The sequence below is a fragment of the Salvelinus alpinus genome, chromosome 2 (genome assembly GCF_045679555.1).
Source record: "Salvelinus alpinus chromosome 2, SLU_Salpinus.1, whole genome shotgun sequence".
Lineage (NCBI taxonomy): Eukaryota > Metazoa > Chordata > Actinopteri > Salmoniformes > Salmonidae > Salvelinus > Salvelinus alpinus.
The window spans coordinates 106,071,119-106,083,016 of NC_092087.1; the positions used below are offsets into that span (position 1 = coordinate 106,071,119).

At 46.4% G+C, this 11,898-nt stretch overlaps 1 protein-coding gene across 1 annotated transcript; it reads left to right on the plus strand.

Annotated features, from left to right (window-relative positions):
• Window positions 1–1,605: 1,605 nt before the first annotated feature.
• On the plus strand, window positions 1,606–11,542 carry LOC139547716 (cell death-inducing p53-target protein 1-like). Its single transcript, XM_071356725.1, has 4 exons — window positions 1,606–1,783; window positions 8,348–8,437; window positions 10,358–10,526; window positions 10,812–11,542. Exons 1-4 carry the CDS (start codon window positions 1,723–1,725, stop codon window positions 10,987–10,989), a joined length of 498 nt encoding a protein of 165 aa, XP_071212826.1. The 5' UTR covers window positions 1,606–1,722; the 3' UTR covers window positions 10,990–11,542.
• The last annotated feature ends 356 nt before the right edge of the window (window positions 11,543–11,898 follow it).

Below are 11,898 nucleotides of genomic sequence, written 5' to 3' on the forward strand. Positions count from 1 at the left end.
GTACTCCCTCTTCCTCTAGGACAGACCTGAGGTGTAGACATCAGACACAGAGTACTCCCTCTTCCTCTAGGACAGACCTGAGGTGTAGACATCAGACACAGAGTACTCCCTCTTCCTCTAGGACAGACCTGAGGTGTAGACATCAGACACAGAGCAGAATCCTCCATTAGTATAAAAAGAGGGAGTGAGAGAAAGACCAATTCTGTCTGACCAATTCTGTCCTTTCTGTTGTGACGGACCGGGGGGTAGCTGTGAGGACACGTTACCGTCGGAACACCTCGCTACACAGGGGGACTTCATGTCCAAGTCATCTACTGTAACACTATGTATCGTGGGGTTACGGCAGCTGGTGGTTTACACCATGATCCTTTGGTAGGAGGGATAGTCTCATCTGCCACCCCAGTGACGTGTATCTGTGGAACACTACCAAGACTGGTGTTCGACATGACCTTTGAACTATCCCCGTTTGAAAGACAGGTCAAAGGCCCAGTTCAGTTGATGCTTGGGTATTTTTTATTTATATATATATTTTTATTTAACCTTTATTTAACAAGGCAAGTCAGTTAAGAACAAATTCTTATTTACAATGAAGGCCTACTCTGGTCCTGGGTCAAAGTTAGCTAGAAGAGAAGAGGTAGGAAGAGCTGGTCCTGGAACAGTGCTTTGGGGCTGAAGCCCTTAGCTGGAAGAGAAGAGGCAGGAAGAGCTGGTCCTGGAACAGTGCTTTGGGGCTGAAGCCCCCTTAGCTAGAAGAGAAGAGGCAGGAAGAGCTGGTCCTGGAACAGTGCTTTGGGGTTGAAGCCCCCTTAGCTAGAAGAGAAGAGGCAGGAAGAGCTGGTCCTGGAACAGTGCTTTGGGGCTGAAGCCCACTTAGCTAGAAGAGAAGAGGTAGGAAGAGCTGGTCCTGGAACAGTGCTTTGGGGCTGAAGCCCTTAGCTAGAAGAGAAGAGGCAGGAAGAGCTGGTCCTGGAACAGTGCTTTGGGGCTGAAGCCCTTAGCTAGAAGAGAAGAGGCAGGACGAGCTGGTCCTGGAACAGTGCTTTGGGGCTGAAGCCCTTAGCTAGAAGAGAAGAGGCAGGAAGAGCTGGTCCTGGAACAGTGCTTTGGGGCTGAAGCCCTTAGCTGGAAGAGAAGAGGCAGGAAGAGCTGGTCCTGGAACAGTGCTTTGGGGCTGAAGCCCTTAGCTAGAAGAGAAGAGACAGGAAGAGCTGGTCCTGGAACAGTGCTTTGGGGCTGAAGCCCTTAGCTGGAAGAGAAGAGGCAGGAAGAGCTGGTCCTGGAACAGTGCTTTGGGGCTGAAGCCCTTAGCTAGAAGAGAAGAGACAGGAAGAGCTGGTCCTGGAACAGTGCTTCGAGGTTGAAGCCCTTAGCTAGAAGTTTGACTCAAACAGAATACAACTGATCTTAGATCAGTAATAGGGACTACTTCACCCTACTCCAACCTGCTCCTGTGGGAGTGGCCAGATCCACCTGAAACACACCTGTCTGTCAGCTGATCCAGGTGATGAGGTGACTGACCAATGAGGTGACAAGAGTGCCAATCAATGCTTCGATATGCTCTCTCAACGAGGTTTGAGACAGGTGTTTGATTAAAGTCTCAACAAGGTCTGGGTCAGATATTTAATTATCATGACCCTTGACTTATTTCCAGGAGGAAAAGGGCGTCATCAATTATTGTGATCATTTTGTGGTTTCTCTCTGCTCAGCTGTCCAGCAGAGGCAATGGACACATCATTAACGTCAGAGGAACCATGTCCTAACCCTCCTCCCTACTCCCTACCAGGTAAGACTCTACAGTACACCCTCCTCCCTACTCCCTACCAGGTAAGACTCTACAGTACACCCTCCTCCCTACTCCCTACCAGGTAAGACTCTACAGTACACCCTCCTCCCTACTCCCTACCAGGTAAGACTCTACAGTACACCCTCCTCCCTACTCCCTACCAGGTAAGACTCTACAGTACACCCTCCTCCCTACTCCCTACCAGGTAAGACTCTACAGTACACCCTCCTCCCTACTCCCTACCAGGTAAGACTCTACAGTACACCCTCCTCCCTACTCCCTACCAGGTAAGACTCTACAGTACACCCTCCTCCCTACTCCCTACCAGGTAAGACTCTACAGTACACCCTCCTCCCTACTCCCTACCAGGTAAGACTCTACAGTACACCCTCCTCCCTACTCCCTACCAGGTAAGACTCTACAGTACACCCTCCTCTCTCTCTCTCTCGTTGTTTCAGTCCAGGGTAAAGGAGATGACATGAGGATCTCTCTCTCTCTTGTTGTTTCAGTCCAGGGTAAAGGAGATGACATGAGGATCTCTCTCTCTCTTGTTGTTTCAGTCCAGGGTAAAGGAGATGACATGAGGATCTCTCTCTCTCTTGTTGTTTCAGTCCAGGGTAAAGGAGATGACATGAGGATCTCTCTCTCTCTCTCTTGTTGTTTCAGTCCAGGGTAAAGGAGATGACATGAGGATCTCTCTCTCGTTGTTTCAGTCCAGGGTAAAGGAGATGACATGAGGATCTCTCTCTCTTGTTGTTTCAGTCCAGGGTAAAGGATATGACATGAGGATCTCTCTCTCTCTTGTTGTTTCAGTCCAGGGTAAAGGATATGACATGAGGATCTCTCTCTCTCGTTGTTTCAGTCCAGGGTAAAGGAGATGACATGAGGATCTCTCTCGTTGTTTCAGTCCAGGGTAAAGGAGATGACATGAGGATCTCTCTCTCGTTGTTTCAGTCCAGGGTAAAGGAGATGACATGAGGATCTCTCTCTCTTGTTGTTTCAGTCCAGGATAAAGGATATGACATGAGGATCTCTCTCTCTCTCTCGTTGTTGTTTCAGTCCAGGATAAAGGAGATGACATGAGGATCTCTCTCTCTCTCTCTTGTTGTTTCAGTCCAGGGTAAAGGATATGACATGAGGATCTCTCTCTCTCTTGTTGTTTCAGTCCAGGGTAAAGGAGATGACATGAGGATCTCTCTCTCTCTTGTTGTTTCAGTCCAGGGTAAAGGAGATGACATGAGGATCTCTCTCTCTCGTTGTTTCAGTCCAGGATAAAGGAGATGACATGAGGATCTCTCTCTCTCTTGTTGTTTCAGTCCAGGATAAAGGAGATGACATGAGGATCTCTCTCTCTCTCGTTGTTGTTTCAGTCCAGGATAAAGGAGATGACATGAGGATCTCTCTCTCTCTTGTTGTTTCAGTCCAGGGTAAAGGAGATGACATGAGGATCTCTCTCTCTTGTTGTTTCAGTCCAGGGTAAAGGAGATGACATGAGGATCTCTCTCTCTTGTTGTTTCAGTCCAGGGTAAAGGAGATGACATGAGGATCTCTCTCTCTCTTGTTGTTTCAGTCCAGGGTAAAGGAGATGACATGAGGATCTCTCTCTCTCTTGTTGTTTCAGTCCAGGATAAAGGAGATGACATGAGGATCTCTCTCTCTCTCGTTGTTGTTTCAGTCCAGGATAAAGGAGATGACATGAGGATCTCTCTCTCTCTTGTTGTTTCAGTCCAGGGTAAAGGAGATGACATGAGGATCTCTCTCTCTCTCGTTGTTGTTTCAGTCCAGGATAAAGGAGATGACATGAGGATCTCTCTCTCTCTTGTTGTTTCAGTCCAGGGTAAAGGAGATGACATGAGGATCTCTCTCTCTTGTTGTTTCAGTCCAGGGTAAAGGAGATGACATGAGGATCTCTCTCTCTCTTGTTGTTTCAGTCCAGGGTAAAGGAGATGACATGAGGATCTCTCTCTCTTGTTGTTTCAGTCCAGGATAAAGGAGATGACATGAGGATCTCTCTCTCTTGTTGTTTCAGTCCAGGGTAAAGGAGATGACATGAGGATCTCTCTCTCTTGTTGTTTCAGTCCAGGATAAAGGAGATGACATGAGGATCTCTCTCTCTCTTGTTGTTTCAGTCCAGGATAAAGGAGATGACATGAGGATCTCTCTCTCTCTTGTTGTTTCAGTCCAGGGTAAAGGAGATGACATGAGGATCTCTCTCTCTCGTTGTTTCAGTCCAGGGTAAAGGAGATGACATGAGGATCTCTCTCTCTCTCTCTTGTTGTTTCAGTCCAGGGTAAAGGAGATGACATGAGGATCGCTCTCTCGTTGTTTCAGTCCAGGGTAAAGGAGATGACATGAGGATCTCTCTCTCTCTCGTTGTTTCAGTCCAGGGTAAAGGATATGACATGAGGATCTCTCTCTTGTTGTTTCAGTCCAGGGTAAAGGATATGACATGAGGATCTCTCTCTTGTTGTTTCAGTCCAGGGTAAAGGAGATGACATGAGGATCTCTCTCTTGTTGTTTCAGTCCAGGGTAAAGGAGATGACATGAGGATCTCTCTCTCTCTTGTTGTTTCAGTCCAGGGTAAAGGATATGACATGAGGATCTCTCTCTCTTGTTGTTTCAGTCCAGGGTAAAGGAGATGACATGAGGATCTCTCTCTCTCTCTTGTTGTTTCAGTCCAGGATAAAGGAGATGACATGAGGATCTCTCTCTCTCTCTTGTTGTTTCAGTCCAGGGTAAAGGAGATGACATGAGGATCTCTCTCTCTCTCTTGTTGTTTCAGTCCAGGATAAAGGATATGACATGAGGATCTCTCTCTCTTGTTGTTTCAGTCCAGGGTAAAGGAGATGACATGAGGATCTCTCTCTCTTGTTGTTTCAGTCCAGGGTAAAGGATATGACATGAGGATCTCTCTCTCTTGTTGTTTCAGTCCAGGATAAAGGATATGACATGAGGATCTCTCTCTCTTGTTGTTTCAGTCCAGGGTAAAGGATATGACATGAGGATCTCTCTCTCTTGTTGTTTCAGTCCAGGGTAAAGGAGATGACATGAGGATCTCTCTCTCTCTTGTTGTTTCAGTCCAGGGTAAAGGATATGACATGAGGATCTCTCTCTCTCTCTCGTTGTTTCAGTCCAGGGTAAAGGAGATGACATGAGGATCTCTCTCTCTTGTTGTTTCAGTCCAGGGTAAAGGAGATGACATGAGGATCTCTCTCTCGTTGTTTCAGTCCAGGGTAAAGGAGATGACATGAGGATCTCTCTCTCTTGTTGTTTCAGTCCAGGGTAAAGGAGATGACATGAGGATCTCTCTCTCTCTCTCTCTCGTTGTTTCAGTCCAGGGTAAAGGAGATGACATGAGGATCTCTCTCTCTCTCTCTTGTTGTTTCAGTCCAGGGTAAAGGATATGACATGAGGATCTCTCTCTCTCGCTGTTTCAGTCCAGGGTAAAGGAGATGACATGAGGATCTCTCTCTCTCTCTCTTGTTGTTTCAGTCCAGGGTAAAGGAGATGACATGAGGATCTCTCTCTCTCTCTCTCGTTGTTTCAGTCCAGGGTAAAGGAGATGACATGAGGATCTCTCTCTCTTGTTGTTTCAGTCCAGGGTAAAGGATATGACATGAGGATCTCTCTCTCTCTCTTGTTGTTTCAGTCCAGGGTAAAGGAGATGACATGAGGATCTCTCTCTCTCTTGTTGTTTCAGTCCAGGGTAAAGGAGATGACATGAGGATCTCTCTCTTGTTGTTTCAGTCCAGGGTAAAGGAGATGACATGAGGATCTCTCTCTCTCTTGTTGTTTCAGTCCAGGGTAAAGGAGATGACATGAGGATCTCTCTCTCTCTTGTTGTTTCAGTCCAGGGTAAAGGAGATGACATGAGGATCTCTCTCTCTTGTTGTTTCAGTCCAGGGTAAAGGAGATGACATGAGGATCTCTCTCTCGTTGTTTCAGTCCAGGGTAAAGGAGATGACATGAGGATCTCTCTCTCTCTTGTTGTTTCAGTCCAGGGTAAAGGAGATGACATGAGGATCTCTCTCTCTTGTTGTTTCAGTCCAGGGTAAAGGAGATGACATGAGGATCTCTCTCTCGTTGTTTCAGTCCAGGGTAAAGGAGATGACATGAGGATCTCTCTCTCTCTTGTTGTTTCAGTCCAGGGTAAAGGAGATGACATGAGGATCTCTCTCTCTTGTTGTTTCAGTCCAGGGTAAAGGAGATGACATGAGGATCTCTCTCTCTCTCTCTTGTTGTTTCAGTCCAGGGTAAAGGAGATGACATGAGGATCTCTCTCTCTCTTGCTGTTTCAGTCCAGGGTAAAGGAGATGACATGAGGATCTCTCTCTCTCTCTCTTGTTGTTTCAGTCCAGGGTAAAGGAGATGACATGAGGATCTCTCTCTCTCTCTCTTGTTGTTTCAGTCCAGGGTAAAGGAGATGACATGAGGATCTCTCTCTCTCTTGCTGTTTCAGTCCAGGGTAAAGGAGATGACATGAGGATCTCTCTCTCTCTCGTTGTTTCAGTCCAGGGTAAAGGAGATGACATGAGGATCTCTCTCTCTCTTGTTGTTTCAGTCCAGGGTAAAGGAGATGACATGAGGATCTCTCTCTCTTGTTGTTTCAGTCCAGGGTAAAGGAGATGACATGAGGATCTCTCTCTCTCTCTCTTGTTGTTTCAGTCCAGGGTAAAGGAGATGACATGAGGATCTCTCTCTCTCTTGCTGTTTCAGTCCAGGGTAAAGGAGATGACATGAGGATCTCTCTCTCTCTCTCGTTGTTTCAGTCCAGGGTAAAGGAGATGACATGAGGATCTCTCTCTCTCTCTCTTGTTGTTTCAGTCCAGGGTAAAGGAGATGACATGAGGATCTCTCTCTCTCTCTCTTGTTGTTTCAGTCCAGGGTAAAGGAGATGACATGAGGATCTCTCTCTTGTTGTTTCAGTCCAGGGTAAAGGAGATGACATGAGGATCTCTCTCTCTTGTTGTTTCAGTCCAGGGTAAAGGAGATGACATGAGGATCTCTCTCTCTCTTGTTGTTTCAGTCCAGGGTAAAGGAGATGACATGAGGATCTCTCTCTTGTTGTTTCAGTCCAGGGTAAAGGAGATGACATGAGGATCTCTCTCTTGTTGTTTCAGTCCAGGGTAAAGGATATGACATGAGGATCTCTCTCTCTTGTTGTTTCAGTCCAGGGTAAAGGAGATGACATGAGGATCTCTCTCTCTTGTTGTTTCAGTCCAGGGTAAAGGATATGACATGAGGATCTCTCTCTCTTGTTGTTTCAGTCCAGGGTAAAGGAGATGACATGAGGATCTCTCTCTCTTGTTGTTTCAGTCCAGGGTAAAGGAGATGACATGAGGATCTCTCTCTTGTTGTTTCAGTCCAGGGTAAAGGAGATGACATGAGGATCTCTCTCTCTCGTTGTTTCAGTCCAGGGTAAAGGAGATGACATGAGGATCTCTCTCTCTCTTGCTGTTTCAGTCCAGGATAAAGGATATGACATGAGGATCTCTCTCTCTCTCTCGTTTCAGTCCAGGGTAAAGGAGATGACATGAGGATCTCTCTCTCTTGTTGTTTCAGTCCAGGGTAAAGGAGATGACATGAGGATCTCTCTCTTGTTGTTTCAGTCCAGGGTAAAGGAGATGACATGAGGATCTCTCTCTCTCTCTTGTTGTTTCAGTCCAGGATAAAGGATATGACATGAGGATCTCTCTCTCTCTCTTGTTGTTTCAGTCCAGGATAAAGGATATGACATGAGGATCTCTCTCTCTTGTTGTTTCAGTCCAGGGTAAAGGATATGACATGAGGATCTCTCTCTCTCTTGTTGTTTCAGTCCAGGGTAAAGGAGATGACATGAGGATCTCTCTCTCTCTTGTTGTTTCAGTCCAGGGTAAAGGAGATGACATGAGGATCTCTCTCTCTCTCGTTGTTTCAGTCCAGGGTAAAGGAGAAGACATGAGGATCTCTCTCTCTCTTGTTGTTTCAGTCCAGGGTAAAGGAGATGACATGAGGATCTCTCTCTCTCTTGTTGTTTCAGTCCAGGGTAAAGGAGATGACATGAGGATCTCTCTCTTGTTGTTTCAGTCCAGGGTAAAGGAGATGACATGAGGATCTCTCTCTCTTGTTGTTTCAGTCCAGGGTAAAGGAGATGACATGAGGATCTCTCTCTCTCTTGTTGTTTCAGTCCAGGGTAAAGGAGATGACATGAGGATCTCTCTCTCTTGTTGTTTCAGTCCAGGGTAAAGGAGATGACATGAGGATCTCTCTCTCTCTTGTTGTTTCAGTCCAGGGTAAAGGAGATGACATGAGGATCTCTCTCTCTCTCTTGTTGTTTCAGTCCAGGGTAAAGGAGATGACATGAGGATCTCTCTCTCTCTCTCGTTTCAGTCCAGGGTAAAGGAGATGACATGAGGATCTCTCTCTCTCTCTCGTTTCAGTCCAGGGTAAAGGAGATGACATGAGGATCTCTCTCTTGTTGTTTCAGTCCAGGGTAAAGGAGATGACATGAGGATCTCTCTCTCTCTTGTTGTTTCAGTCCAGGATAAAGGAGATGACATGAGGATCTCTCTCTTGTTGTTTCAGTCCAGGATAAAGGAGATGACATGATCATCTCTCCCTTCACTCCTCCACCTGGTGCTGTGGGTGGCAGCTACATCAACCAGACCGCTACTGGTGAGTACACACAAACACAGCCTTCAGACTGTAGAATAATGGACACACAGCCTTCAGACTGTAGAATAATGGACACACAGCCTTCAGACAGTAGAATAATGATGGGGACACACACAGCCTTCAGACTGTAGAATAATGGACACACAGCCTTCAGACTGTAGAATAATGGACACACAGCCTTCAGACTGTAGAATAATGGACACACAGCCTTCAGACTGTAGAATAATGGACACACAGCCTTCAGACTGTAGAATAATGGACACACAGCCTTCAGACTGTAGAATAATGGACACACAGCCTTCAGACTGTAGAATAATGGACACACAGCCTTCAGACTGTAGAATAATGGACACACAGCCTTCAGACTGTAGAATAATGGACACACAGCCTTCAGACTGTAGAATAATGGACACACAGCCTTCAGACTGTAGAATAATGGACACACAGCCTTCAGACTGTAGAATAATGGACACACAGCCTTCAGACTAGAATAACGATGGACACACAGCCTTCAGACTGTAGAATAACGATGGACACACAGCCTTCAGACTGTAGAATAACGATGGACACACACACAGCCTTCAGACTGTAGAATAACGATGGACACACACACAGCCTTCAGACTGTAGAATAACGATGGACACACACACAGCCTTCAGACTGTAGAATAATGATGGACACACAGCCTTCAGACTGTAAAATAATGATGGACACACAGCCTTCAGACTGTAGAATAATGATGGACAAACAGCCTTCAGACTGTAGAATAATAATGGACACACAGCCTTCAGACTGTAGAATAATGGACACACAGCCTTCATTTAAAGAGGAGTCCATAATTTGCTTTCTAATGATCATGATCTTTTCCTCAAAGAAGTTCATGAATGTATTACTGCTGAAGTGAAAGCCATCCTCTCTTGGGGAATGCTTCTTTTTAGTCAGCTTTGCGACAGTATCAAAAATACATTTTGGATTGTTCTTATTCTCCTCAATTAAGTTGGAAAAATAGGATGATCGAGCAGCAGTGAGGGCTCTTCGATACTGGACGCTACTGTCTTTCCAAGCTAGTCGGAAGACTTCCAGTTTGGTGTGGCGCCATTTCCGTTCCAATTTTCTGGAAGCTTGCTTCAGAGCTCGGGTATTTTCTGTATACCATGGAGCTAGTTTCTTATGACAAATGTTTTTAGTTTTTAGGGGTGCTACTGCATCTAGGGTATTGCGCAAGGTTAAATTGAGTTCCTCAGTTAGGTGGCTAACTGATTGTTGTCCTCTGACGTCCTTGGGTAGGCAGAGGGAGTCTGGAAGGGCATCAAGGAATTTTTGTGTTGTCTGAGAATTTATAGCACGACATTTGATGCTCCTTGGTTGGGGTCTGACCAGATTATTTGTTGCGATTGCAAACGTAATAAAATGGTGGTCCGATAGTCCAGGATTATGAGGAAAAACATTAAGATCCACAACATTTATTCCACGGGACAAAACTAGGTCCAGAGTATGACTGTGACAGTGAGTAGGTCCAGAGACATGTTGGACAAAACCCACTGAGTCGATGATGGCTCCGAAAGCCTTTTGGAGTGGGTCTGTGGACTTTTTCATGTGAATATTAAAATCACCAAAAATTTGAATATTATCTGCCATGACTACAAGGTCCGATAGGAATTCAGGGAACTCAGTGAGGAACGCTGTATACGGCCCAGGAGGACTGTAAACAGTAGCTATAAAAAGTGATTGAGTAGCTGCATAGATTTCATGACTAGAAGCTCAAAATAATTTTTTTGTTGTTGTTGTTAATTTAAATTTGCTATTGTAAATGTTAGCAACACCTCCGCCCAACCCCCTCGTTCTCTCAGGTTGTGCCCCCCCCCCCCCCCAGACAGAGGCTTGGATCTAACCCCTTATCTAACCCCCTTGTTCTCTCAGGTGTTGCTAGCCCCCCCAGACAGAGGGTTCTCCAGCACTATGAGACAGAGCTGGGTGATTCTCCTGGTCTCATCAGATGTCCTTCCTGTCAGAACCAGGTGATGAGTGATGTCACTCACCACGCTGGAACCTTCTCCTGGACCATGTGTCTGGTGTTCATCCTCTGTGGGTGAGGAGACACACACTCCATCTCAGTTACACACACACTCCATCTCAGTTACACACACACACACACACACACACACACACACTCCATCTCAGTTACACACACACACACACACACACACACTCATCTCAGTTACTCACACCATCGCAGTTACACACACACACACACACACACACACACACACACTCCATCTCAGTTACACACACACACACTCCATCTCAGTTACACACACACACTCCATCTCAGCTCCAGACACCAGCAGGTATATTGACTCTCCTGTCCCTCCAGGTTGTTGCTAGGATGCTGTCTGATCCCGTTTTTCTTCAGGAGTTTCAAGGACGCCCATCACACCTGCCCTCGCTGTCGCATGGTCCTTCACGTCCACAGGAAGAGCTGTTGCCCCATGACCTCTGACCCCTCCTCCCTGACCCCCCGCCTAGGGTCAGGGCACCCCGGTCACGCCTGATATGGGGGGGTGTATAATGTGTGCATAACAAATGGAACCCTACTCCCTATATAGTGTACAACTTTACACTAGGCCCCATAGGAGTACGACCATAGGGCCTGATTAAAAGTAGTGGACTATATAGGGGAGATTGTAGCAGGGCTTAGTGGACTATATAGGGGAGATTGTAGCAGGGCTTAGTGGACTATATAGGGGAGATTGTAGCAGGGCTTAGTGGACTATATAGGGGAGACTGTAGCAGGGCTTAGTGGACTATATAGGGGAGACTGTAGCAGGGCTTAGTGGACTATATAGGGGAGACTGTAGCAGGGCTTAGTGGACTATATAGGGGAGACTGTAGCAGGGCTTAGTGGACTATATAGGGGAGACTGTAGCAGGGCTTAGTGGACTATATAGGGGAGATTGTAGCAGGGCTTAGTGGACTATGTAGGGGAGATTGTAGCAGGGCTTAGTGGACTATGTAGGGGAGACTGTAGCAGGGCTTAGTGCACTATATAGGGGAGACTGTAGCAGGGCTTAGTGCACTATATAGGGGAGACTGTAGCAGGGCTTAGTGGACTATATAGGGGAGACTGTAGCACGTCTGATGCAGGGCTTAGTGGACTATATAGGGGAGACTGTAGCAGGGCTTAGTGCACTATATAGGGGAGACTGTAGCAGGGCTTAGTGCACTATATAGGGGAGACTATCACGTCTGACGCAGGGATTAGGGCACTATATATGGGAGACTGTAGCAGGGCTTAGTGCACTATATAGGGGAGACTGTAGCAGGGCTTAGTGCACTATATAGGGGAGACTGTAGCACGTCTGACACAGGGCTTAGTGCGCTATATAGGGGAGACTGTAGCAGGGCTTAGTGGACTATATAGGGGAGACTGTAGCAGGGCTTAGTGCACTATATAGGGGAGA

Excerpts from the sequence above, each read along its gene's own strand:
- LOC139547716 (XM_071356725.1), top strand. The coding sequence starts at position 1,723 with ATGGACACATCATTAACGTCAGAGGAACCATGTCCTAACCCTCCTCCC. Across the intron at positions 1,784-8,347 it reads TCCTCCCTACTCCCTACCAG|TCCAGGATAAAGGAGATGAC; the intron begins GTAAGACTCTAC and ends TTGTTGTTTCAG. Across the intron at positions 10,527-10,811 it reads CTGGTGTTCATCCTCTGTGG|GTTGTTGCTAGGATGCTGTC; the intron begins GTGAGGAGACAC and ends CTGTCCCTCCAG.